The 27,212-nt window shown below is 40.6% G+C and overlaps 1 protein-coding gene across 3 annotated transcripts in view; it reads right to left on the bottom strand.

The window, feature by feature from the left end:
- Nucleotides 1-21,872: 21,872 nt before the first annotated feature.
- Nucleotides 21,873-27,212, bottom strand: part of LOC116467169 (zinc finger MYM-type protein 2) — a 142,727-nt gene continuing 137,387 nt past the window's right edge. For all 3 annotated transcript variants that reach the window (XM_058437786.1, XM_032150692.2, XM_032150693.2), the window contains exons 22-25: nt 26,800-26,914; nt 25,896-26,147; nt 25,146-25,266; nt 21,873-22,792 (exon numbers count right to left, since the gene is read on the bottom strand). In XM_058437786.1, coding sequence (XP_058293769.1) covers nt 22,600-22,792; nt 25,146-25,266; nt 25,896-26,147; nt 26,800-26,914 — 681 coding nt within the window. In that variant the 3' untranslated portion in view covers nt 21,873-22,599. The remainder of the gene's footprint in view (nt 22,793-25,145; nt 25,267-25,895; nt 26,148-26,799; nt 26,915-27,212) is intronic.

Below are 27,212 nucleotides of genomic sequence, written 5' to 3'. Positions count from 1 at the left end.
TGAGTTCTACAGATTTGCATCTGACTGCACACACCTCTGCTAACATTATGATTTCTTTTATTTGAGGTATTTTCTAAATGTATGCTTATATGAAATTTGGATCATGCTGTGTATTTATCCTGATTTTTAAAACTTAATATATTATGAAAATTCTCCACATTATGTTTTCTTGAAAATCATAGTTTTAAAGGCTTCATGACGTTCCACCTTATATATGTATGACATTTTGTTTAAGCAGAACTCAGTTGTTGAACACCGTTGGACATTTAAGTGATTTCCACTTTGGGGCTATGTTAAATAATGCTTGTTGTACATAACTGTTCTCCACATCTCTGGTTATTTCTTTAGGGTGGACTCCTAGGAGCAGGATGGCTGGGTAAAGGATATAAACTCTCTTAATGGTTTTGATGCATATTGCCAAACCACTTTCCAAAAAGCCCGTGATGATTCCTCCCCAGTCGGCAGCTCACAGGTGCACTTTCCCCACGCAGGAGGACTTCTCACCTAACTTTACTCAGGTAAATTCATGATAGATTGGTGGACTCACCCCCCAAATGTTAATTGACTTTCATTTGTGCATCTCTCCAAAATCAAATGGCCCTGATATTCATATGCTAATAAAAAGGAAATCACTTCACATCTCACTTCGGAACAAAAGTAATGAAAATCCCTTAGGAACATACACATGTGAAAACTTGAAAACTCTTTCAGCTATTTTTAAGCTTTGCTTCCTTGTTTTCCAAAATGACTATGCTTCATTTACTTGAACACATTTTAAAATGCAGTTGTCATCCATTCCATGTCTCCCAAAGCTGGACAGTTTGTTTTATGATAAATGGTGGCCTTAGCTCATATCACGTGATTAGAGGGAACTCAGCACACGTCCCAGCCTCTAATCACAGCTCTAATCTCGTTTTCACATTTTGCTCTGGTTATCCTACTTGACCCTGCTGACTGAAGCACTTTCATTGTGCTGGTTAAAAGGACAGGGATTGAGCAGAAACAAGAGTGAGGTCTGAGAATTGTTTTTATACCATGTGCCCATCCAGCTCTACAGCCAAATGAATAAAAAAGATCTGGAGTATAGCCAAAGCCACTTGACAGAAAACTCTGACTTCCAAAAAGTATTCTTGGTGCTTTTTAAAAACACTGTAATTTGCCCAGGTTGAAAGAAAAAGGCCTGTTTGTTCATAGTAAAGGCACAGCTAGCTAGCGAGCCAGCGTATGACCCAGGGCTCTGCAAACCCTTTCTGTAAAGGGCTGGATAGTCAATATTTTGGATATTGTGAGACAAATAGTCTCCGATGCTACTGCTAAATTCGACAACTGTCACACAAAAGCAGCCACAGTTATTAAGTGGACCCATGGGTGTGGCTATGTACCAGTACTTTTTTTTTTTTTGAGACAGAGTCTTGCTCTGTGGCCCAGGCTGGAGTGCAGTGGCGTGATCTCAGCTCACTGAAACCTCTGTCTCCTGGGTTCAAGCGATTCTCGTGCCTCAGTCTCCTGAGTAGCTGGGATTACAGGTGTTCACCACCACACCCAGCTAATTTTTGTATTTTTAGTAGAGACAGGGTTTCACCATGTTAACCAGGCTGGGCTGGAACTCCTGACCTCAGGTGATCTGCCCGCCTCAGCCTCCCAAAGTGCTGGGATTACAGGTGTGAGCCACCACACCCGGCCACCAGTACTTCTTTACCCAAAAAGGACAGTGGCAGGATGGCCTGCAGGCAGTAGTTTTGGCAATCCCTGTTAAATAATCTAAGTTACCTCTAAGTCTCCTTCCAACTCTGGGATTCTTTCAATCTGTTACCTTTGGGGTGTGTGGCATTTTGGATTTCAGTTGCTCGATGTTGGCTGATGCTAGGGATGGCAGTGGAGGGGAAGGAGATTCCGCTAACACCCAGAGGCAAACAGGGCGAGTGCAGTGGCCTGCCCCAGCTGGAGGAGGCGGGACTCAGGGTTCTGTCCTTTTCTCTTTTGGCTTAGGCGTTAACATCTGAGCTTTTTCTTACTCAATTCCTGTTAAATGTCTATAACCGCGGGAGAGTCTTCCAGTTCTATAGACACATGGAATCTGCGTTGTGTGGTGAGGAGCGGCAGCTGATGGACCCACCCTGCCTGGAAGAACAGCACCGTGGGGGAAGAGCAAAGGGCTGGGTGCCAGTGACCCCTCCACAGACTATTTTGGAAGAAATATGGGTCCAAATGAACTGCCCTGTGACAACTGAAGTGCCAGCTTCTAGGACAGCCTCGAAAGGGAAATCGAGGTCTCACCGCTCTTCTCCCTTTCACCAACAAAGTTCTCAGAAGGGGGCACCGTTTCTTCCTCGAGCTCCTGGTCTGTGTTTTGAACTCAGCGTCAAGGTTGGCCCCAATGCACCTGACACAGACACCCCCTCATTGCCCCCCGACCTCACGGCACTGCATTTACTGACCTCCAGGCCCTGGCAGTGCCTTCTTTGTCTCTTCCTCTTTTGCTTCTCCTTCAGTGTGGGCACTCCCAGAAGTTCTGTCCTTTGTAGTTTCCCCTTTAGGCATCGTCCTTCAGAGATCCTGTCCACCTCTGGATCTGCGTCTCTTTGTGATCAACTCCAGCCTCTTCCCTCCTTCCCATGAGCTCTGCACTGCACCTGGGTCCACCTGGACCCCAGACACGGTGAGCAGCTGGACTGAAGACAGGCCACACCCTGGGCCTGCTCCTGACCATGCTCCTTCCATTTGTGGGATATTTCATCACCCCAAACTCAAAACCCCAGAATAACCGGGGCACTTCTCCCTTGTCTGCCATCCCAGATCCCTTTGTTCTTCCATCCTAGCACCTCCCCGGGTGGCCCTTCCTTTCAGTTTCTGCCACCGGCTCCCTAAGCTGTCCCCTGCACTCTCTGGGCAGGCTGGGCCCCATTCAGCCTATCTTGAACACAACTGCTCAGACTCATGCTTTAAAGCCCCCTCTTGAAGTCACTCACCTAATTGAAAGCCACCTGTGAGTTCCTGTTTAAGCAAAGTTGCGAGGCCCTCCGTGAAGGGCTTTGAGCAGCAGGCCTGCCCCATTGCCCAGCCACCCCTTACTCTGCAGCCAGCCTGTGGGGGGCTGCTCACCGTTCTTCCCACATGCCCAGCGGTTCCCTTCCTTGGTGACTTCACTTCTTTCATCCCTGACAATAAAATGACTTCTCTTTCTCTATCTGTTCCCCAACTCCAGTTTAAAGTCCCTCCACGATATTTTCCCAGGTCAACGTGGCTGAACTCGGTTCTTTGTCCTCTGTACCCTGTGGAACTTAGTCTGTGTCCCTCCTGCCACGTCGCCTGATGCTGTATGTGGGAGCCGTCTTCCTGGAGGACAGTGAGCTCCCTGGGCAGGCACTGAGTGTCCCTATGCACACCTCACCCGCTGTAGGTATCCAAGTAACATTTGATCCAGTGAATAAGTATGAACGAACGAAGGATATTGTTAAGTATGAATGAACGAAGGATATTGTTAAGTATGAATGAACGAAGGATATTATGAATGAACGAAGGATATTGTTAAGTATGAATGAACGAAGGATATTTTTTTCCCCGTTTCTGGAGAAAAAAATCCACAAAAGCCTGTTTGTCTTGGCGTCGGTTTTTTGTACCCTTTAACCCATTCCACAGATTAGCAACAACATGTATTTCATTGATGGTTCTTAATAAACATTAAACTAGGCCAGGTGCAGTGGCTCACGCCTGTATTCCCAGCATTTTGGGAGGCAGAGGAGAGAGGATCACTTGAGCCCAGGAGTTCAAGACCAGCATGGGCAACATAGTGAGACCCCTGTCTCTAAAAAATATTTTTAAAAATTTGCTGGGCATGGTGGCACATGCTTGTAGTCCCAGTTACTCAGGACATTGGGGCCTGAAGATCGCTTAAGCCCAGGAGTTGGAGGCCACAGCAGTGAGTTATGATCAAGCCATTGTACTCCAGCCTGTGTGAGTAAGACCGTCTCAGTCAACCAATATCAAATTAATCTTGGTGACTTTAACAAAGGGAGGGAAACAGAATGGCGGTCCCTTCCTTTAGGCTTTAAAAATGTTTTAAAGGGCATGATAGTAAAGTGTAGAAATATTTCATATAATATTTCATATAATCAAAACTCCTCAGAGGAAGTATGTAAAACACTTCCGATACACCAGAGGAAAGGTGGAAGATAAAAATGCTTTTGTTTACATACAAATAATGTGGATATATAGAGGACTAGATGGGGGAAATACTGATATGCTTAGGGGGTCAAATTTCAGATATATTTGCTGTATTAAAGTGTTTCCTCTTTATGGTTACCATTTTCTATTCTTCACTGGTTTTACAAAATAATATAACTCCAGGCCAGGCACAGTGGCTCACGTCTGTAATCCCAGCACTTTAGGAGGCCGAGGTGGGCAGATCATTTGAGGTCAGGAGTTTGAGACCAGCCTGGCCAACATGGTGAAACGCTGTTTGTACTAAAAAATACAAAAATTAGCCAGGTGTGGTGGCGAGTGCCTGTAATCCCAGCTACTTGGGAGGCTGAGGCACAAGAATCACTTTAACCCAGGGGCGGAGGTCGCTGTGAGCCGAGATTGCACCACTGCACTCCAACCTGTGCAATAAAGTGCAAATAATGATAATAAGACTCCAAACATTAAATAACCTAAAGCAGGATCTTTTACTGATAAGAATCTGAATTTTCCAGAAAGCCGTGATTTAGAAATCCAAACTCCAAAAAGTAATTAAGCAGTTTCTGCTATCTCTGACACAAAACTCTTTAACATCTTTTTTGCCTCGTGTCTCTAACTTCCTGCATTTCACTAGAATGTGTTCCCATCTGCCTTTCCTGATGCAGTGCCAGTCTGTGGCTGCAGCTCTTTTTGGGTGTTAACTGAACACTTGCCCATGTGATGTTCTCATTAGATTCAACAGGACGGAGAAGCTTCTGGTGCGCACCATCAGACTTGGGGAGAGAAGGGGAAAGAAGAATGAGAATTTAAACAACAACCTCCCATTTCAGAAGGTTTCCCTTTTCCCAGAAAAATCTTTGAGTAAAACTCACCTAGATGTTGAGAGCTTCTAGAATGTACCACAGAGCTGGGCTTTCAGTGATAAAATCAACCCCTTCTCTCTTGGTGAGTGCTCCTCCATGTCACTAGCCAGCAACGTTCCTCAAACAGGAGAATCTGTCAGACACTGCCAAAGAGAAAAATCCTCTCCCTCCTTCACACGCTGAGGATTAAAGGAGTTGTAACTGATGCTGACAAGTATACACAGGCATTCCGTGTGGGGACCTGAGGCTGCTAGATTTCCGCACCCACTTAAGTCAAAACGGTGCCTTCTTACCAAAAGGAGCAAGTTCAGGTAGATCCAGATGGGCTCAGGAGACAACAAATACTACTTCTGGTACAGAATTTTTTTCCTTCAAGTACAGGATTAATACCATGATCGCAGAGTACATTTGGTGTAAAGGGAGTGCAGCCCCCTTGCTCTCTGGCTCTCTGGAGGCGCTCCCGTGCCCTTCTGCCTCCCGTTGCCGGATGACCCATCTCCAGATGCCGACCCCTTGATATTGGATTTCCCAGCCTCCAGAAGTGTAGGCAATAGATTTATTTTCTTTATAAGCTAGCCAGTCTGTGGTATTCCATTAGAGCAGCAAAAAACAGAGTGAAACACTGCCCAACCCCCAGCACATTCCCACAAGCACCCATTTGGACACTTTGTCCTCTTGGGTAAAAAGTCTTTGCTGATAAGATCTGTCACCCCAGTGAGACTGAGTGCCTTGAAAATGTCCCGAGACACTGAGTGCTTCCTCCAGCCTCCAGTTTGGGAAAGATCCTCATAGAAAGCATTTAATGCAGTCCCTATTAATCCGAATCACACAGCACAGCATGGAAATGCAATTTGGAGAGCAACTAATCTGCAGTAACGACAGATATGGAAGCAGGAATATGGGGCAGGTGTTCAAAAGATGGTGGGCAGGCTCAGCTTCACCCTGGTTCCTGTGGCTGTACAACAAACTGTCATTCACCTTTGAAGACCTCATCTCCGTGCTCTGTAGTGCTGGCCCCAAGCTCCTCTCTACCAAGCTGAGAGGTGCTCTCCTTGTCCTGTTGTGTCCTCTGCCCACTGTGTGCTCACCTTGGATGCCATGAGATCGCAGGCCCTTTCTTTCTTCCTGTCTGTCTCTCCTATTATATTGTGGCAGATACTTTAAGGAAATATTATTTGTCTCTGTTTACCCTGTGCCTCACAGGGCTGACGTGTAGTAGGTCCTCACATCCTCCCTGAATGAAATCTGACACCTCCTTTCAGCAAGTCAATGAATGTCATATTGAAAACTGCTCTTTGATGCTGAAGTATTTTTCTCTGGTATAGATAATGCTTGAAATAATGGAGGCAAAGTAGTGGCCATTTACTACATAAGACAAAGTTAGAGAGGAATAAATTGAATTAAATAATAAATAAAATGAAATTCCCAAAATATCTTTTTCAAGCTAATGCTTAGTTTACAGATGATAATACTGCAAGTATCAGGCATGAATTAATGTTCTTTGTAGCAGAACCTGTTCTTTGTAGCAGACCTGTATTTTTTTTTTTTTTTTTTTTTGAGACGGAGTCTCGCTCTGTCGCCCAGGCTGGAGTGCGGTGGCGCAATCTCGGCTCACTGCAAGCTCCGCCTCCTGGGTTCACGCCATTCTCCTGCCTCAGCCTCTCCGAGTAGCTGGGACTACAGGCGCCCGCCACCACGCCCAGCTAATTTTTTTTCTATTTTTAGTAGAGACGGGGTTTCACCATGGTCTCGATCTCCTGACCTCGTGATCCGCCCGCCTCGGCCTCCCAAAGTGCTGGGATTACAAGCGTGAGCCACCGCGCCCGGCCCCAGACCTGTATTTTAATGTTCTTTGTAGCAGACCTGTATTTCAAATGTACCGATTTTATTAAATTCAACTTTTCTTATTGTGGTAAAACAAACATAAAATTCAACATTTTAACCATTTTTAAGTGTACAGCTTAGTGATATTAATATCACTGTATTACAGTGTACAGCTTAGTGATATTAATATCACTGTATTACAGTGATATTAATATCACTGTAACAATGTATATTCACATTGTTGTGCAACTATCACCACTATCCATCTGCAGATTTTCTGCAGAAATTCTACACCCATTCAACAGTCATTCCGCATCTTCCCCTCTCCAGCCCCAGCAACCACCACTGTGGTTTCTGCCTCTGTGAATTTACCTACCCTAGTACCTCTTTTTTTTTTCTTTTTTTGAGACAGAGTCTCGCTCTGTCACCCAGGCTGGAGTGCAGTGGCAGGATCTCAGCTCACTGCAACCTCTGCCTCCCGGGTTTGAGCAATTCTCCTGCCTTAGCCTTCTGAGTTGCTAGGACTACACGCGCCCACCACCACGCCTGCCTAATTTTTGTATTTTTAGTAGAGATGAGGTTTCACCCTGTTGGTCAGGCTGGTCTCGAACTCCTGACCTCAAGTGATCCTCCTGCCTCAGCCTCCCAAAGTGCTGGGCTTACAGGTGTAAGCCACCATGCCCCACCCCTAGTACCTCTTATAAGTGAAATCATACAATATTTATCCTTTTGTGACTGGCTCATTTCACTTAGCATAATGTTTTCAAGGTTCATCCATGTTATAGCATGTGACAGGATTTCCCTCCTTTTTAAGGTTGAAAAATATTCCATTGTATGGATAGGCCACATTTTGCTCATCCATTCATCTGTTGATGGACATTTGAGCTGTTTCCATATTTTAGCTCTTAGGAATAAACTAAATTAAAAGATGAAGTAATACATTAAACAATTTAAAAGTAAAGAAGTCATCCCCCCATTGGCTGTTTTGCTTTCTGCAGCCTCAAAATATTAAATGGAAAATTCCGGAGATAAACAATTATCTAAGGTAAGAGTGCACAGCCGCCTTTTTAGTGGCATGATGAAGTCCTGTGCCGTCCCAAGCCATCCCACCCTTTGACGCAAGTCATCCCTTTGACCAGTGTCTCCACACTGTACTTGCTGCCCACCTGTCAGTCACTTAGTAGCCATCTAGATTATCAGACCAAAACATAGTATATATAGGGTTTGGTGCTATCCGTGGTTTCTGACGTCCACTGGGGGTCTTGAACCATATCCTCCGAGGAGAAGGGGGGCTGCTACAGCACTGAGAGACATATAATAACAACCAGCAGTGCCTTGCCCTCTCCAGATTCCTCTCCTGCTGCTCTCCAAAGGCAGCAACTTTCCTATCACTGAGCTCTTTCTCCTGGTCACTACAGCCATATTTCTAAACATACTTCAGTGCATTTTTTTGTTTTAGTTTTTAAATTTTCATGTAATCTACTGACTTATCACTAAGAAGAGCTGGCTCTTCTACATACATACCCCCTCACATATCCATCCATACCTATGTCCCCTTTCCCATCATCCCAAGGCCACCACAGCATACATCTTGATAGAATAATGTTTCAGTGTTTATAGTACTATGTATATCAGTCGGGATTGTCTGGAGACAGAATCCACACCAGTAATACTAACAGGGAAAATTTAACATAAAGAATTATTAACTAGTAAGCAAGGAATGAACTTCTGAGAGGCATAAAGTGAACACTAGAGAATGCAGGAATAGCAGGTGTAGATCTGCAGGATCTACATCTGCTATTGCAACCTATGCAGGAATAGCATCCTGCTGCCGCTAGGATGGAGGGAGGGCACCAAGGCAGGACCAAGGCTGAGGCTGCAGCCTATGGGGTGGTGGTAGAGTCAATGAGGTGCTGAGGCTGGGCCGATGGGCAGAAGTCACCACTGATCTGCCAATGAAACTCACAGGAAAACTGCCCCTTGGGGTTCTGCTGGCAGCCTCTCCACAAAAACAAGAAAAACAAGGCCTGAACCCCAAGAAAACCCTTCCCTCTTGCAATGTCTTCCCGTGCCCTTTACTAACAAGGCTTGCCACTGCGACAGCTGGCAAAGGGGAAATGCTTACCGGGTCCAGCTCCAGTAGCACAAAGAACGGCAGAAGGGTGGATTTAGAGCCAAGAGGCAATAAAGTGACAACTGGGGCACGATGATATGTCACACAGTTGCCTGAAAGCTTGTCACCATCCTTCAGCGCCTCTCATCTGGGCTGCAGCTCCTGTTTCCTGGATCCCCTCTCCTCATTCATAATCTCATTTCGGCGGAACACAGCCACTTCTTGACAACGACATCTAAGAGGTAAACTTTCTAAGAACTTGCTTATCTGAAAATGCCCTTCCTCCACCTGATAGCTTGGCTAGACATAGAATTCCAGGTTGGAAATAATTTTTCTTCAGAATTTTAAAGGCTTTATAGCACTGCTTTTTTAACTTCCAGCGCTGCTGTTAAAAAGTCAAATCATTTTCTGATTCCAGATATTTTGTATGTAATCTGCTTTTCGGATTTTTTTCTCCCTCTGTGGAACCTTTTAGAATCTTTGCTTCACATCCCATTTTTTGAAATTTCACGATGATGTGTCTTGGTCTGAGACTTTTTAAATTAATTACCCTGGGCACCCTGTGCCCTTTCATCGTGGATAATCTCGTTTTCCCATTCTAGAAACTTTTCGCATATTATCTCCTTGCCATTTTCTTCCCCTGCACTTTCTCCATTCTCTCTCTCTCTCTCTGGAACTTGTAGTTGTTTGATGGTGGACCTTCTGGGTTAAATCTATAGGATTTTTTAAAAATCTTTTCCCTTTCATACTTTGCCCTCCTTTATCTTTTTGCTCCACTTTATGTGAGATTTTCTTAAATTTGTTATCCAATCTTTTGACTGAATATTTTATTTCTGCTATCATATTTTGAATTTTCCCAAGTCTTTCTTAATATTCCTTTTTCATAGCCTCTGATTCTTACTTCCTGGATATGTTTATCTTTCTTTTTTAATCGAATTAAAGTTTTCCTTTGCTTCCTACGTCGTAGCACTTTTTTCCCATTTCCTTCTTGTTTTGATTCTTTTTCATGTTGAAAGCTTTCTTCAAATGTCTAGTCCATGCTTACTTAAAGTGCAAACCCCTGAAAGGGAGCTCTGTGGACCTGAGGAGGGTTTTCTGACAGCTGGCATTCACTGCAAGGTCATTGTGCAGAATCGTGATGTCAGCAGCTGTGGGTATCACTGTCATTTGTCCTGGGCTGGTTTATCCCCCCAGAGAGGAATCGTCAGATCTTCTGCAAGCCTGGCCTCAAGCATCCTGGGTGCCAAGCAGTAGGGCTCTCACTTTCAGCTGTAGACTGGCATGCAACCCGCCGGCGTCAGTCTTGCCTGGCCTCTCTGAGTCCCAGGTTTCTCCACCGCACTTTTTCCAGAGACTAAACCTCAACTCCTAGGTGTGGGGAATGGCTGCTAAGGCTGGGGGGAGGATCTCGGAAAGGACTACATGGTTTTTCTGGCAGACTTTTAAATAATCGCCTATATCTGATCTTCAGAGTGTCTGATGCTTCCAATTCCTAAGACTTTTTGGCGTTCTGGGGCATAAATTGCTAGCTTTTGGTTAGCTTTCCTTTTTACCGACACATATTTTAACTTTCTAGGCAGTGTAGTGATTAGGCACACAGACTTGGAGCCCAGACTGCCTGTTGGAACCCTCGTTTCATTTGCTAGCTGATGAGTGTGGGCAAGTTATTTGAACTCTTTGTGCCTCAGTATCTCCATATGTAAAACGAGGATAATAATACACTATTCTGTAATAGCTTATGGCAGGGGTCAGCACACCACAGCCATCAGTGCAAATCTGGCCCATGGCCTGTTTATGTATGGCCTATGAGCTAAGAATGGTTTTCACATTTTAAACGGTTGTAAAGAATCCAAAAAAACTCATAAAAGAACATGCAACAAAATGTTAGTAAGAGGTGAAGCCAGCTGGGCTTCTGGGTCGGGTGGGGACTTGGAGAACTTTCGCGTCTAGCTAAAGGATTGTAAATGTACCAATCAGCGATCTGTGTCTAGCTAAAGGATTGTAAATGCACCAATCAGCACTCTGTAAAATGGCCCAATCAGCACTCTGTAAAATGGACCAATCAGCAGGACACGGGCAGGGCCAAATAAGGGACTAAAAGCTGGCCACTCCCCCTCCCCTCCCCACCCCACACCGCCCCTGCCACCACCAGCAGCCGCAACCCCTCGGGTCCATTTCCATGGTGTGGAATCTTAGTTCTTTTCCTCTTCACAATAAATCTTACTGCTGCTTACCCTTTGGGTCCGCACTACCTTTATGAGCTGTAACACGCACCACCAGGGTCTGGGGCCTCACTCCTGAAGTCAGTGAGACTGCAAACTCAGCGGAAAGAAGAAACTCCGGACACATCTGAACATTTGAAGGAATAAACTCTGGATGTGCCACCTTTAAGAGCTGTAACACTAACCGCGAGGTCTGCGGCTTCATTCTTGAAGTCAGCGAGACCAAGAACCCACCAGAAGGAATTCGGGACACATTAGGAGGTTCACAAAGCCTCAAATAGTTACTCTCTGGCCCTTAATAGAAAGGTGTTCTGCCCTTTGGCTTACAGGGTAGTTGTATTAACTGAGTTAATATAGCTAAAGCACTAGAACAAAATAAGGTCATTATTCATCTATTCCCCAAGTTGGAGATATATAGTCAATACATGTAGTAGAGTTTTCAGTGTATTGGTGGCTTTTAAAGCCGTTGAGACTACATAAGAACCCCAAAGATTTAAGTTAGATAAGAGGCTCAAGACTTAGCTCTGGACATCCTGACTTTAAAAGGTTAGGGGCTAAGGTGCTAAGGATGGTGTTAGCAAAGAATACTGAGAAGAGCCATATGAGGTAGGAGAAAAACCAGGAGACCATAGAATACAGGAAACTAAGTTTAAAAATATGTTTCAAAAAGGAAGTCATGTGCTGCAGTTTAAATACGATGATTAAGAATTACCTATGGGGCGGGGCATGGTGGTTCACTCCTGTAATCCCAGCACTTTGGGAGGCTGAGGTGGGAGGATTGCTGGAGTTCAGGAGTTCAAGACCAGCCTGGGAAACATGGTGAAACCCCATTTCTACAAAAAATACAGAAATTAGCCAGGCATGGTGGAGTGCACCTGTTAGTCCTAGCTACTCAGAAGGCTGAGGCAGGAGGATCGCTTGAATCTCGGAGGTCCAGGCTGCAGTGAGCTATGATCACACTACTGCACTCCAGCCTCGGTAAGTGACACAGCAAAACACTGCCTCAAAAAACAAAAAAAAAAAGAATTACCCACTGGATTTAACATAGAGGTCATGAGTGGCATTGGTAAGAGTAGTCAGTGGGATTTGGGACAAAAACCTTCTTGATATCTGAGAGAAAACAGAGAGGAATTACCATAAGGCTAGACAACTTTTGAGGAATTCTGCTCTAAAGGAAAGCAAAGAAATGAAGTAGAGGGAAGTAGAGTTTAAAAAGGGTTGTTTTAAAGATGAGATCAACAGCAGCTTTTGTGCTAAAGCGAACAATCAGTATGCTTGCAGGTGGGTAGAAGTGATGGTGGGATCAATGGAAGTCTCTTTTGATTGCTTTAAAATTGTACTTAGGCTGGGCACGGTGGCTCACGCCTGTAATCCCAGCACTTTGGGAAGCCGAGGAAGGCAGATCAGTTGAGGTCAAGAGGTCAAGACCAGCCTGGCCAACATGGTGAAACCCTGTCTCTACTAAAAATACAAAAATTAGCCAGGCGTGGTGGCACGTGCCTGTCATCCCAGCTACTCAGGACACTGAGGCATGAGAATTGCTTGAACCCAGGAGGCGGAGGTTGCAGTGAGCTGAGATTGCGCCACTGCACCCCAACCGGGGCGACAGAGCAAGACTCAGTCTCAAAAATAAATAAATAAAATTGCATTTAAAAGAAATTGTAGTAGAAAGCAAGGTTAGCAACTTAAGAAAGAATTGGCAGGCCGGGCGCGGTGGCTCACGCTTGTAATCCCAGCACTTTGGGAGGCCGAGGCGGGTGGATCACGAGGTCAGGAGATCGAGACCACAGTGAAACCCCGTCTCTACTAAAAATAGAAAAAAAAAAAAAATTAGCCGGGCATGGTGGCGGGCGCCTGTAGTCCCAGCTACTCGGAGAGGCTGAGGCAGGAGAATGGCGTGAACCCGGGAGGCGGAGCTTGCAGTGAGCCGAGATTGCGCCACTGCACTCCAGCCTGGGCGACAGAGTGAGACTCCGTCTCAAAAAAAAAAAAAAAAAAAGAATTGGCAAGCTTCAGGCTGCAGACCAAGTCTTACCTACGATCCATTTCTGCAAGGCACACTAGCTAAGGATGGTTTATGCATTTTTTAATGGAGACATCTTAAAAAATATTTTGTGGCATGTAACATTCAAATATTTCCATGAATAAGGCTGTATTAAAACACAGACACACTTTTCACTTATGTATGGCCTTTGGTGGCTATTTTGCTACAAGGGCAAGGCTGAGGAGCTGTGACGGAGCAGCCTGTGGCACTCTCAGCTCTGTGCTGCTGCTTAGCACACTGCGGTGAGGGCTTCACATCAGTGTTTCCAGTGCCATGAACATTGCCACACCAACATCTTATTTTCACAGTGCAAACTCACCATGTCAAAGCAATTAAAGTGTTCTCTGGGTGTCCCACTGTTAATGCACAGTGGAGCTGGATTCTGCTGTTGAATTAGCTGGCTTTGTGTTTCTTATGACACGATAGCGATGCTAAAGAACAGTGTCCATCAACATGACCAGACTCAGCCCTCCTCACAGTATGTCCAACTCACAGGAGAGCAGCGGTCAGAAAAATTAGAAAATTTAAAAAAGAACCTCTCATTCCAGCACAATTTCCTCAAAAAATAAAAATTTCAAATGAGGCTGCGACCAAAGTAAGTTTCCAGTGGCTCATTTGTTAGCTAAACAAGGAAAGCAGCTTCCCAATGGTAATTAAATTGCATTTGACTGCAGCAGCCAAAGAAATATATCCAGAGAAAATAAGCTTGTTTAAGAGTACTGGCCTTTTGGCAAAAAGACTTGCTTGAAGAGTCATTTAAGATTTTGAAAACAAGATAGATGTTTTCAAGTGTGTTTCTTTGCTCTTGATGATTTTTTTACCGACACTGCTTAGGTGTCTTTTCAATGTGTCTCATTCCAAGTTTAACGTGACTGAAGAATTATTAGCATCTATGAGTAGATCTGTAGGTAAAGTGGAGAAAACCTAAAAATAGAATTGGCTGAGTGCAACTAATGGTGGCAACATTATGAAGCAGAAAGTCTTAGTTGAAATGTAAATGTTTAAAGCCTAAGGTTGTTCATGGTATTATTTATCAGCAGTGCTTTGCAGTAAATAAGTGAATTGATCACGTGTTACTGAACCAGTAGTGTCAAGGACGAACTTCATTCACTTTCATGGATTTAACCGTCGTCAATTCCGTGAACATCTGTCAGACAGCACAGCTGAATATCCTGACTTGCCCTACCACACAGGAGGTCAATGGATTAGCAGCAATCAAGTTTTATTGTGATGTTTTGATCTCAGGGCAAAGACTGCAATTGTTCTGAATGAGATAAACCACACTCAACCACTACTATTCAACACTGAATAGCTTTGGAAGTTATTTTGTTGCAAGCTTGATAACGTTTCTTGATGAATTCACCCTAAAATTACAAGGCAAAACAGTGCTTAAATGCAAAACATACTGCAGTAAGGTTATTTCAGTTAATAATGACAACTAATGTTGCTTGAATCACAAGTTAACATCAAGCTGCTTATGCAGTTCTCATGCTGTCAAAAGTTACAAGCAATGGCATTCCCATCCCCACACATTGAGAGCAGACACATTGCCAGTCTCAAACTAGAGTTCCAGCAGTGTTTTTCAGAGCTCAATGCAAGTGTGAAGGAAATTTCTGTACTACAAAATCCATTTAATTGTGAAACTGAGGAGATCACATCTAACCTTTAACTGAAAGTGATTAATCTGCAACAGAGTAACATGCCGAAAGGTAAATATCAAGAGAACAATCTAGTAGAATTGTACAAATGCTTTCCAAGTGATGAATATGTTTGACTAAAATCATACGCACATGGACTGATATCGGTATTTGGCAGTATCTACCTGCTTGAAAAGACTTTTTTTTTTTTTTTTTTTTTTTTTGATACGGAGTCTCGCTCTGACCTCGTGATCCGCCCACCTCGGCCTCCCAAAATGCAGGGATTACAGGCGTGAGCCACCGTGCCTGGCCTGAAAAGACATTTTCAAAGATGAAATACATTAAAACCTAACAGATGAACATTTGCAATCAATTTTGATCACAGCCAACTACTTTCTTTGAACTCCAATTAAGTGAAACAGTCCCCTAAAAAGCATTCTATCCCTCTCATTAGTAGACTCCATTAAGAAAAATTGCACTCAATTATTTCAAATTTTGTCAGTTAAAAAATAATATGGACATTCCTCTCTTTTAAGTACTTACAGAATATCCTCAATGCTGCCTCTTGGTGTGCAAGGCCTAAAATACTGACTCTCTGGGCCTTTACAGAAAAAGCTGACCAACCCCTGGGTGTAAAGAATGGAGAAATGTTCATGTGTGGCCGGAAAGGCATGGGATAGCAATCCAGCTGCCAAGTGGATTCCTCTCAGCACTCAGCTGCCGACGTGCAGTTGGGGCAAGCAGGGCAAGTGTACAGAGCACGGCTGGGACTGGCTCTGCTAAGTTCCTTTCCATGTATCCATCTGCTATCTTCCACAATTTTGCTGCAGGCTCACCTATTATTTTTGTCTCGGCATATGCTTACTAAACATTTGCTCTACCAGTTGAGAAGAGGTTCGTGGATGATTGGGGTAGCCTGGAAGGACTACCTATTTCAGTCTGTCACAGAAATGAATGGCCAAGTAGTTTAGGAGCACACGTGGGCTTTTAGACACAAGACCTAACGTGGATCACAGCTCTGCCACTTCCTAGTTGTGTGACCTTAGGCATTCGCTCATCTTTAAACTGGGGATAATAATGCCAACAATACATCATGGGTTGGCACACAGAAAAGCACTCCAAGAACTATTGCTTTTATTCTCACAGTAACTCTAAGAAAAAAAAAATCTTGCCTCAAACTTAGGGCAAACAAGTAGAGAAACAGATGTTTGAAATACTACACCACACTACCTTTGACTAGCCACTTACCTATTACAGCAAAATGAAAAGCAAATGTCCCCACAGTTCACAACTTTCTGGAGTTCAGTGTAGATAAACGTTGACATCTGAAAACAAAATGGGAGGTGCAGACTAACACCAAATCCTCCTGTATGTAGTGTGGAGTTGCTCTTAGTTAAGTCTCCTAGGGGAAGGCTTTCACACTTTGAAAACCATGAAAGTGTTTTACATTTGCCACCCAATGCACACAAGTATAAAGTGCATGAAGAAAATGCCTTTATTATGTTCTATTCCATGCAATTCTATTTAATTTTTAAAAATACAGGTGGGCCACTTTTTAGACTGTAGGTCTTTGGGTTTTCAGCCAAGGTGTTTAAAATGCAACTCTCTGGGAGACTTGCACCCAGACTTACTAAACCCATCTCCAGTGGGCAGACCAGAAACCTCCAGTTTAACAAAATTCACAAGTGATTTTTAAGTGTTACTATTTTGAGCAGTACTACAAACCAAGTCCTACATCTTCATCGCCTTGGCTCTCACAAATGGACGGTTACAGGAACTCAAGCGATAAGACACACGCCCACACACAAACGCAAGGGAAGTGCTCAAAGGCACACCAAAAAACAGGTATTTCTTCCTTGATCGCAGGTCCTTATTTCCAATGGTTCCTTTATTTTCAAAATTCTTAAAAGTACTTGTAATCATTGATTCATTCAACAAACATTTATTAACACCTAATAGGTGTTAGGAACATCTCTAGGTGCTTGGGATCCAACAGGGAAAAATTCCCTACATTACATTCCAGCCAATTACGTTCTGCTCTTACAGCAAGGTGACTGGTTAAAAATTGAATGAACAAACACTGATTGATAACCTCTAAAGATCGGGAGCCTTCCATCAGGTTCACTGCTATTTTTCAATTTGCTAATCTCTGCACCCTAAAAGCTGGTACCTCTCCTTTTCCAGAATGGAAATAGACTGGTGTAATGGTGAAGTCTGGAACCGCAGTCAGGAGACGGAGCTGTGTCACAAAAAGTAGCTTCTTGGTAAATTACTTGATCCGGGTATTTTACTTCAAAATACAAATGTGATCATGCTCAGTAAGGCCTAAGTGCCCACCTTATTCTGACATTCCAGCCCATTCCCATTTCTCCCAAACTACGCGAAATCCTTGAGAGGAAGGGCTGGGTCTTAATTCTGTGTTCCCAGCACCTGGAATAATTAGTGTGTGGAAGAATAATCTGAGTATTTGTTGAATGAATAAATGACTGGCTCCATGACATGACTGTAGCACTTTGTAAACGTTTATTTACGTAGAATACTTGTAATGCTACAAGTATTGAGGCAAGATGAAAAGTAAAAGAAAGCAATTGTTAAGTGTTTCAAAATTCTGTAATGGCTCTACAATTGCCATTTGTGTTTATGCCTGTTCTAACAATTTCATGCATTTTTCTTAATACACGAATTCTAAAGAAGAAAGCCTTCAGTTACCTCTACCAAAGCTAAGCAATTTAAAAAGGGGGAAAAATGACTACGTATTTCATTAGAAGGAAAATTCTAGACCTGACACCAGTTTCCTTATAGAGGTCAGCAATCCCTCATCACCAATTCTGGGATCCAAAAAATTTCTAAAAACCTAGTTTTTCCATAAGTTTGTGAGAAAACTTGACCTAAACTATGTAAGGCAGACAGCTTACTGCCTTACATAGTTAATCCCAGTTACTATGAACGTCTCATTCATAACCACAGAAATACTAACGTTTGATTATGGGGTGTTGCCCCAGGCCCCATTGAGGGTGTTATGTAATCTACATTATACATGTTATCTCTGAAAAGGAGAAAATTCTGAATTCTAAAACCCTAAGGGTTTCAGATAAAGGATTATAGTATATTTATAAACAAACAAATAAAAGCAATGGAAGCCTCATGCTGTATACTATTTGTATACTATTGCCATCTGCTGATGTCGATATAGAACTACAAATATGTAATCACAATGGGAAGATTTCATCTTGCTTATAGGGTTGAGCAGCACACTCATAACTTGGAAAATAGTTGAGATTTTATTTTCAAAAGTAATTATTATTAAAAAAACCCGTAGTGAAGTTTAAAAAAACCTCTACAATGTTTGCAAGAAATTTGTGTGCTCCATTCATCCTACATAACCTAGAAGTTGGATTACTCATCTTGATTCAATGTATTTGAACACCTTTTAGATTTATCTTTAGTGCATGGTGAGGGTGCTCTAGCTACCCCTTTTGGGTGCTATTTTTAACTCCTCTTGTATTAAGTTGGGCTGAAAGCCACAGATAAGGACTGATGCCATCAACATCGTACCATCAAAATATTCAGAAATTGCTCTACTGATCATTTCCAACAGAGCTAAAAGCAACGTCCAGGTTACAGAATCTCATGTTTTATATACCATATAATCACAGGCGGTAGTAATCCTCTGTATGAAACCTATTCTAGACCATAATGGCCTTTTGGGGTACTTCTGTGTGTCCACAATCATCTCTATCCTACCATAAATATTCTAAGTTCCCTAGGAGTTGAATGTACTATATGTCTTGTTTACCCCCCACAGATGTAAGTTTTTGAACACTAATGTCTTGTTTTACTTTCTCTTCCTCCCTACCATGGTTAGCAGCAGCCTTTTAGCACAGAGGAAACATATAACAAATATTAAGTTTTGTGATAATGAATTTTACTGTGCTGCATTTACTTCTGAGGAGTTATCTGAATTGGACTTTTAAAATTAGGCCTAGCATGTTCTCAGTGTTAAGGCTATTTTAGAGATCTTTCTCCTCTCCAGGAAAAACGTGTCTTTAAATAAATCACAAGGATTCAGTGTAAGCCATCCAGAAAGAATAAAAGACCTAAGATCCCCAAAAGAGCTACAATTGTTCTTTTCATTGCACAAGAGAAAATATGCTGTTAAGATTGATACCTCTTAACAACTAATGGTCTGTGGCCCTCTCTTTGGTTCTATTCTTAGTATTTACTGGTTAAATCTTACATTCTCTTTCTTTACCAAAAGGCCTAAATTCATGAACTTGTTTTAACTCAGTAACTAATTAGGACATCACTTGCCCAGATTTTAGGGACCCTCTCTTTTCCACTTCATTACAAGGCAGGGGATCACAGTCACTTATTTGAGGTGTCCCTCTGACATCTAACTTCCGAGTAATGAAAAAAAGTACAAATTGGGACAGCACTTTAGGTTGTTTCTATTCTGAGATCCAAACTGATACAGATAACCTGTTCTGGACATCAACTTCTAAATTGATATAATCCTCAGGACACAGTAGAATGGAAGAAATGAAATTCAAAATATTCTATAAAAATGAGTAAGGGGCTTATTAAGGGGGAAATCCAAAAGTATGTAATTTAAAGAAATTTATTCTTTAAAAATATTTTCATGTACACTTTCATGACTATTTTGAGGGGAACAATGAGATTATCCTACAGTCAATATTAGCTTAAAAACATAAGTGACATGTATAACAATACATTTTGGAAATAACTGGCATAATAAAAATGCAAATGTTTGTAGTGATTTAAGGCTGCAAGATATTTAAGATCTCAGATTAAATGAACCCACATTAGAGTAATGCAAACCAAAACTTGCAATTTTATGATTTCTTCATACTATAACCCTTAATACTATGCATAAAGAAGTTACCCCATTCCCAAGTCATAACTAGAAAGGACAAAGGGAAAGTCTGTCAGAAAAAACAGTGATAAATTTGAATGCATAGTACAATATGCATCCTCCTCCTACTTTAATGTTTAACATACTGACAACAACCCCATTTAATAAAAGAAAACCATGAGTTACTATTTAAGCAAAAATTATTTTTATGGAAAAAAAAAGTTGAGCTTCTTGCCTAGAAAAATCCTTTAATATCTATGTTACCTAATACAGTAAAGCCTTTTAAAATGTGTTAATGAAGATTCAATTTGCATGGGAAATCCACTTTCTTCAATGTGGATAAATATTTTTCACTGGATCATTTTAAATGGCAAAAGCTTCAGAAAACAGAACAGAAAAATATAGCATCTTCAATAAACATTTCAAGACAATAAAGTTGTATTTACAGGATGCTATCTATAATCAGAGATCACCTAGAAGCAAAAGGAAATTGCTATCATTTCATTGTCCTTTTCTCAGCAGTCAACTATGACCACATTAACTAAGATCCAAGAATCAATGAAATGTGTTCTAGGTGAAGTGAGTTTCACAGAACAAACAATTCTCATAAAATAAGTTTTTCTTTTTCTTTTCCCCCTGAGAATCAAGTTAATCTATCGTTGGATTGCAATCAAGACAAAGACAAGAGCTCTAAATCCTCAACCATGTCAAGATCAAAATTATGTAGACATTTCCACTTAGAAAAGCTAAAAATGTACAAATGAAGAAACTGTAAATAGCAAGACAAGGTGCTTGATAGTAGTACTATGGCAGAAATTTATGGTATTTGGTAACATATACAATAAGTGACACCTGGGAAAAACTTTATTGCTCTTGATGGAATATAGCACCACTTTGAAGACTAAAAGATGGTTAGAATTAACCACCTTTTAATCAACAACAGGCATTAATAGGAAAAGTGCTTAAAGAAGTAGTTCTGGAAAAAGGTAAGTTAGAGGAAATTTTTGTATTATATATTTTAAATGTTACCCATTTGTCTTTGTTAAATAGACAATCAGCAATCTATTTTAGTAATGTAATATCAGATTTGCTACTATCAGTCTGATTATCACTCAACAATATAAAATCAAGGGACTGAAAAGTCATTCAAACTTACAAAACAAGTTAGAACATTATAAAGTAATTTTTATGCCAAAACATTCAGATAATTATTGCTTAGATATACAATAATGACACCTGTGAAATTTTCCAAATCGGAATTGAGAAAATTTCTTTTGTGTGCTGTAACATTTGTCCTATGGGAGAGAGGAGTGTCTAAGGATGTGTAGCAATTGCTAGTCACTAAGGAAAATAGCTCAATTTTCCCCTGAACAATTTCTAAACACTAATGCTACCATGGTCATTCAGGAATCAGAAGAAAACATGATTACACACATGCTAGAAAATAGCCAAATGATTTCAAGATAATTTGCAGCTAGCACTTTGTTCAGTCTTTACAAAGTAGATTTTAAGTTTCCTTATTCTAAAAGAAAAGGTCTGAATGGATAAATTGCTATGCAGAAGCACAAAGTTTTTTTTTAATGCAATCTTCTATAAGAAGTAATTTAAAAAGCCAAACAATCTAACATTAAATGGGATTTCCTCTGAGATTGACTTTCTCTATTAGTTTCTTTCTTTGTTCCTCAATCATTTGCAATATCAGAATTACTACACTGGTAATCTTCATAATAAAATGTGATCCTATCTTATTTAACATAGCTTGACTTTCTGTAACTATTTCAGGAGTGGAATTTCTAAAAACAATTTTATCCAATGTAAACAGGCACAAGAATTCTGATAAAATTGCTAAGTTTTAGAGTACTACACAGGTAACATTGCAGCATGATCTGTGTCCTTAAGAGGGAAAAAAAGAAATAAAAATCAAACCTCTATAAATGAAGAGGATTTCAGATACTTATGGCTGGCATAAAAGAAAACAGAATTTTATACTTTCACCAGACATTTTTACAAAGGAAATGTCTTGATGATCTTGTTTTCAACTTACAATCATTTATATATATATATATATATATATATATATACACACACACACACATACATACATATATATACATATATATATTTGTTTTTTTATTGACTGGGTGATGCAGAAAGCCACAAATGAGAAAAGGACACTAAGGTTTTAATAAGGGGAACAAAAAACTGTTTTCACCAGTATAGATTCACATTACAGTACACCAATATTGACAGCATTCTCTTGTCTATTTTTGGTACAGAAGATGGTATCTCTCTACATAACCTTGTAAGGCTTCAGTAACTAAAATGTGAAACAAAACAAAACAAAAACCCCGAAACAAAACAAAAACCCCAGCCTATTAGTTTACAGTTTATTTTTAAAATTCCGAAAGACACTGCAAGTTCTAAACTTTTAGTAGTGCTACCCATACACAACCATCTGGTTAAGAACCCAGTAAAAGAGCCCCCTTCCAGGGAAGCTTTGCAACAGTAGAGTTGTGCAATATGGATGTTTCTTACTACAAGAAAAAAATTATACATGGCACATTCTCATTCATATTCTGTAATGTAAAAAGTTACAAACATACCTAATCAAATAAATAATAATAAAAAAAGAATTTGAATGTATTTGTTAAGTATCCTAAAACCACTACATAGAATAATGGCAACTTTCACTCACAGATTATTTACATGGTAATACCCAGCGTGGGTACACTGCTACAAAACTCAAAACAGAAGGAGTAAACTTGAAATGTTTTCCATAATAAAGATCTAGCAGCATGACTATCTAATGCTGTTTTATCCCGATTGCTTCTGCAACGTTCCTTTTTAGTCTGTGTCTTCATCCAGTTCATAATTGTCTTTATCATAAATATCTTTTACTAGAAGAACCCGTACAAGCATATTTTCCAAGGTGTTTCGGTCCAGTGAAGTAGACGTATACCAGACAGGGCTATCTGTAGAACTAGAACATTCTGGTTGCAAATAAAAAACATCCATCCTCTGATTAAGATTCTGTGGACTTTGGAGGCAGGAGGAAAGAGAGAAAAAGTCAATTTCACAAAATACACACAAAATTTCCACAACTTTCTTTTCTTTTTTTCAAGAATAATTCAGACCCCATTAATCACGTTATATGACCAGACCCTATGCCCCACTGTCTCCATTATTCTGTCATTAAAATATTCTCAAAGTTATTTTCTGCAATAGAGATTATTCCCCACAATTTTAACTCTACTTCACTAAATCCAAGACACTATCAATAGACACACCACTCATTATTTTATTGCTACCATTAAGCAAGTAAAACACTGCCAATTATTATTTCAAGATGCAACAATTTAAACTGTGCATCCCAGTTTCAGAAATAGTGAAATGTGAAAATGTCTTAGAATTGATGAAATATGTATGGCAGCACATAAAATTAAAAAATTCTTACAGCATTACATAATAGAAACTTAATTTTTAAAATACCAACAAGATAATAGTGAGATAGGAATTTCCACCTAACAAATAGTTACTAACAACTGAAGACCCTGACACTATTGCAGCCAAATAGGACTACCCTAAACCATGGTGAGAAATACAGGCTGAGCATCCCTAATTCAAAAATCCAAAATCTGAAACTCTTTGCCAAAATGACACCAAAAGTGGAAAGTTCCACACCTGATCTCATGTGAGGTGTTCGCAGCCAAAACACAGGCACACAACACACAGGTTATTCAGCATCCCCAAGGGGAAAATAAAATCACCTTCAGGCTATGCATAAATAAAATTATCTTCAGGCTACATGTATAAGGTGTATATGAAATATAAATGAATTTCATGTTTAGAGTTGGGTCCCAGCCCTAAGACATCTTATAATGTATATGCAAATGTTCCAAAATCCGAAAAAATCTGAAATCTAAAACACTTCTGGTCAGAAGCATTTTGGATAAGGGGTATTCAACTTGTACTACTATCATCCTATATATGATACTGTTGTTTTTACAAGTTCTTGAGGGCCATCCTGGGGACCTGTGATTTATAAATTTGTTTAAACAGGGAACTACATTTTGAATTCATGCTGACCTTCTGAGAATTAGAGAGTGCTTACTTAAAACAACAGTTTTAAAACAAATAATCTATGGTCTCTAAACGTTTTATTGGCTTAAACTTTTTAAAATGCCTGATGGTCTGAGATTGGGGGAAAAAAAATTCCAGAACATGATTCCATTTTTCATACCTGCTTGACTGTTTTCTCTTTTTTTTTTTTTTTTTTTTGAGACGGAGTCTCGCTCTGTCGCCCAGGCTGGAGTGCAGTGGCGCAGTCTCGGCTCACTGCAAGCTCCACCTCCCAGGTTCACGCCATTCTCCTGCCTCAGCCTCTCCGAGTAGCTGGGACTACAGGCGCCCGCCACCACGCCCGGCTAATTTTTTGTATTTTTAGTAGAGACGGGGTTTCACTGTGGTCTCGATCTCCTGACCTCGTGATCCGCCCGCCTCGGCCTCCCAAAGTGCTGGGATTACAAGCGTGAGCCACCGCGCCCGGCCGACTGTTTTCTCTTAAATGTAAATACTTCACTTACATTTCCACCTATCTATACTACCTTTGAGCATACCTTTACACCGGGCATTGGCAAACTACAGCCAGCCACCTGCTTATGTGAAGTTTTATTATAACACAGCCACATGCCATGAGTTTATACATAGTATATGGCTGCTTTCTACTTACAAGAGAACTGACTAGTTACAATAGTGATTCTATAGCCCAAAAAGCCTAAAATATTTACCATCTGACCGTTTAAGAAAAAGTTTGTGTTCCTTGCTTTGCTGTCATTGGAATTGCTGTAATTTAAAAGACAGTGACAGGCGCAATGGCTCATGCCTGTAATACCAGCACTTTGGGAGGCTGAGGCACGAGGATCGCTTGAAGTCAGGCGTTCAAGACCAGCCTGGGCAACACAGTGAGACCCTGTCTCTACAAAAAATACAAAAATTAGCCAGCTATGGAGGCACACGCCTGCAGTCCCAGATACTCAGGAGGCAGAGGTGGGAGGATCACTTAAGCCCAGGAGTTTGAGGTTGCAGTGAGCTACGATCATGTGCCACTGTACTCCAGCCTGGGTGAGAGAGCAAGACCCCATCTCCAAAAGAAAATGACAGCAGTAGAAATTTCATTAGTAGAGAGTGATTTCTTAACATATGCTTAAACTCTAAGTATGATGTATAAGCTGGGTATTTAAAAATAAAACACTATAACTGAATGAACTTGGGTATAACTGAGAGAGAAGAAATCTGAGAAAGAATCCATTTAAAAAAGTCACTTCTTAGTAATGTTAAATTTAAACCAGCCAACTTCTACCACCATTTTTAAAAGTATCATTAACACTCACCTTTTAGACAAGTAGCATTCAAACATTTTCACAGGACATCTGGAAGGATTGGCTGTGTTTTCAATTTGTTCAAATACTGGCTCATCATCTTCATGTTTTCTTTTTCCAGTAGTAATTTTATCTTAAAAAATAAAAGTGAAATAAACCTCCTAAACTAATCTTGAAGAAAGATATAAACATCACTCCTAGTGTCTGTTATACCAAAGAATAGGACCAGGTGCCCCTTGGAGTTTTAAGTTATGGCTTCTGGTAATGTAGAATTTTTCAAACAAAAGGAACTGAGACATCTTAAGAAGACATAGGTTGTCTTATTTTATAAAACTGACAGTCCTTAGGTTCTTAACAAGTGACCCAGGCGGTCTTTAGTTAGGCAAGGTTTGGATATCCCTACCATAGACAATCTCAAAATAGAAATCTGGGCCAGGTGTGGTGGCTCGCGCCTGTAATCCCAGCACTTTGGGAGGCCGAGGTGGGCAGATCACCTGAGATTGGGAGTTCGAGACCAGCCTCACCAACATGGAGAAACCCTGTCTCTACTAAAAATACAAAGTTAGCCAGGCGCGGTGGCACCTGCCTGTAATCCCAGCCACTCAGGAGGCTGAAGGAGGAAAATTGCTTGAACCCAGGAGGTGGAGGTTGTGGTGAGCCGAGACTGCACCACTGCACTCCAGCCTGGGCAACAAGAGCGAAACTCTGTCATCTCAAAAAAAATTTAAAAATAAAAATAAAATTAGAAATCTGTTACACTACCTTCATTATCTGTTCCACATAAGGAAGACACTTGGTATCGAAGACACGCTTTGTTTTCCATCGTTAAAGGATTTTTTTTCCAATGCCTAAACACAGTGCCAAAGGAAAGTCTTAAGTGTTGTTCCACTGTTTTCAGGCCAAAATACTTAGTGTTAAAGTAGAACAGTGTATTCAGAAGAGCTACTGGAGAGTGTGATCCTAGTTGTTTTATCCTCCAGAGATAGTCTTCTTCAACTCGAGAGAATATTGACCCTTAAATAGAGAGAACTATTTTAAAAGAATTATAATAAATAAAAGTTTTCATTTAACCATCTAGAAGTAGACACAGTTAATTTAAGGACAAATCTATACCAAGTCTCCTTTCATATTAGATCAACTAGAATAATTTTAGAATTACCTATGCAGCTCTTTAACAATACAGAGGCTACTATGGAACTATTGTCTATGGAATAAGGGACTGGATGTTTGCTTCTGTTCTTCAGTAGGACAAGCAAACAGTGGTCAGAAAACAATGTAAATCCTTTTAAAACTAAAATTCAGGAATTTAAATTCCTGAAAAAAACTGGTGACTCCACATACATACACATTTTCTTCACATATTGAAAACAGTGGTTTAAGAGAAATTTACAACAGAAGCTCCACTGGAAGGCTTAAGACATGAACATCCAGTCTCATACTCCAGAGAAAGTAGATTAAATTTCTTACAAAGTTCTTCATAAACACTAGTTATTGACCACATTTGTTTCTAATTCAACAAGAGATGAAAGGCAGATGAGCTCAAGAGTAAGTGCTCAGGAAATGTTATCTAATTTAAGTGACTTAATTATAATATTTTCAAACATCTTCTGTAAAAATAACAATCCTAATATCAAGAGAGCAACACCTTTATTTAAAATAGCATTACCATCTGGAAGTATGCTTGGTTGCCAGCTTCGCAGGATTTTATTCAATTCTTGCTCAAATGTTTGGTATCCAGGATCAATAAATATGTTGTCTTTTCGATTACTTCCACACAAGTACTAAAAAAAAAAAAAAAAAAAAAAGCCCCACAAACTTTCTTGAAAGAAAATCAGCTAATTACAGTAAACATATTACACTCCGTATTTCTTAAGAAAAAAAGAAAGCTTTATGTCTTTGAAATGCATACTAAAACATGACTGATATTATGTATGCACCTAGAAATTATAAAGAATCATAAATTATCAACAAATCTGTTGCTTGAAACACTCAAAGCTGAAATACACAACACAGAATCAAGAATGTAAAAACTGGATGACAATCTTCAGTCTGTCTGACAAAAAAAAAAAAAAAAAAAAA

Source organism: Hylobates moloch, unplaced genomic scaffold, assembly GCF_009828535.3.
Source record: "Hylobates moloch isolate HMO894 unplaced genomic scaffold, HMol_V3 SCAFFOLD_4, whole genome shotgun sequence".
NCBI classification, from domain to species: Eukaryota; Metazoa; Chordata; class Mammalia; order Primates; family Hylobatidae; genus Hylobates; species Hylobates moloch.
Note: the sequence above shows the minus strand (reverse complement) of the source record. Positions and strands in the feature narration are given on the sequence as shown.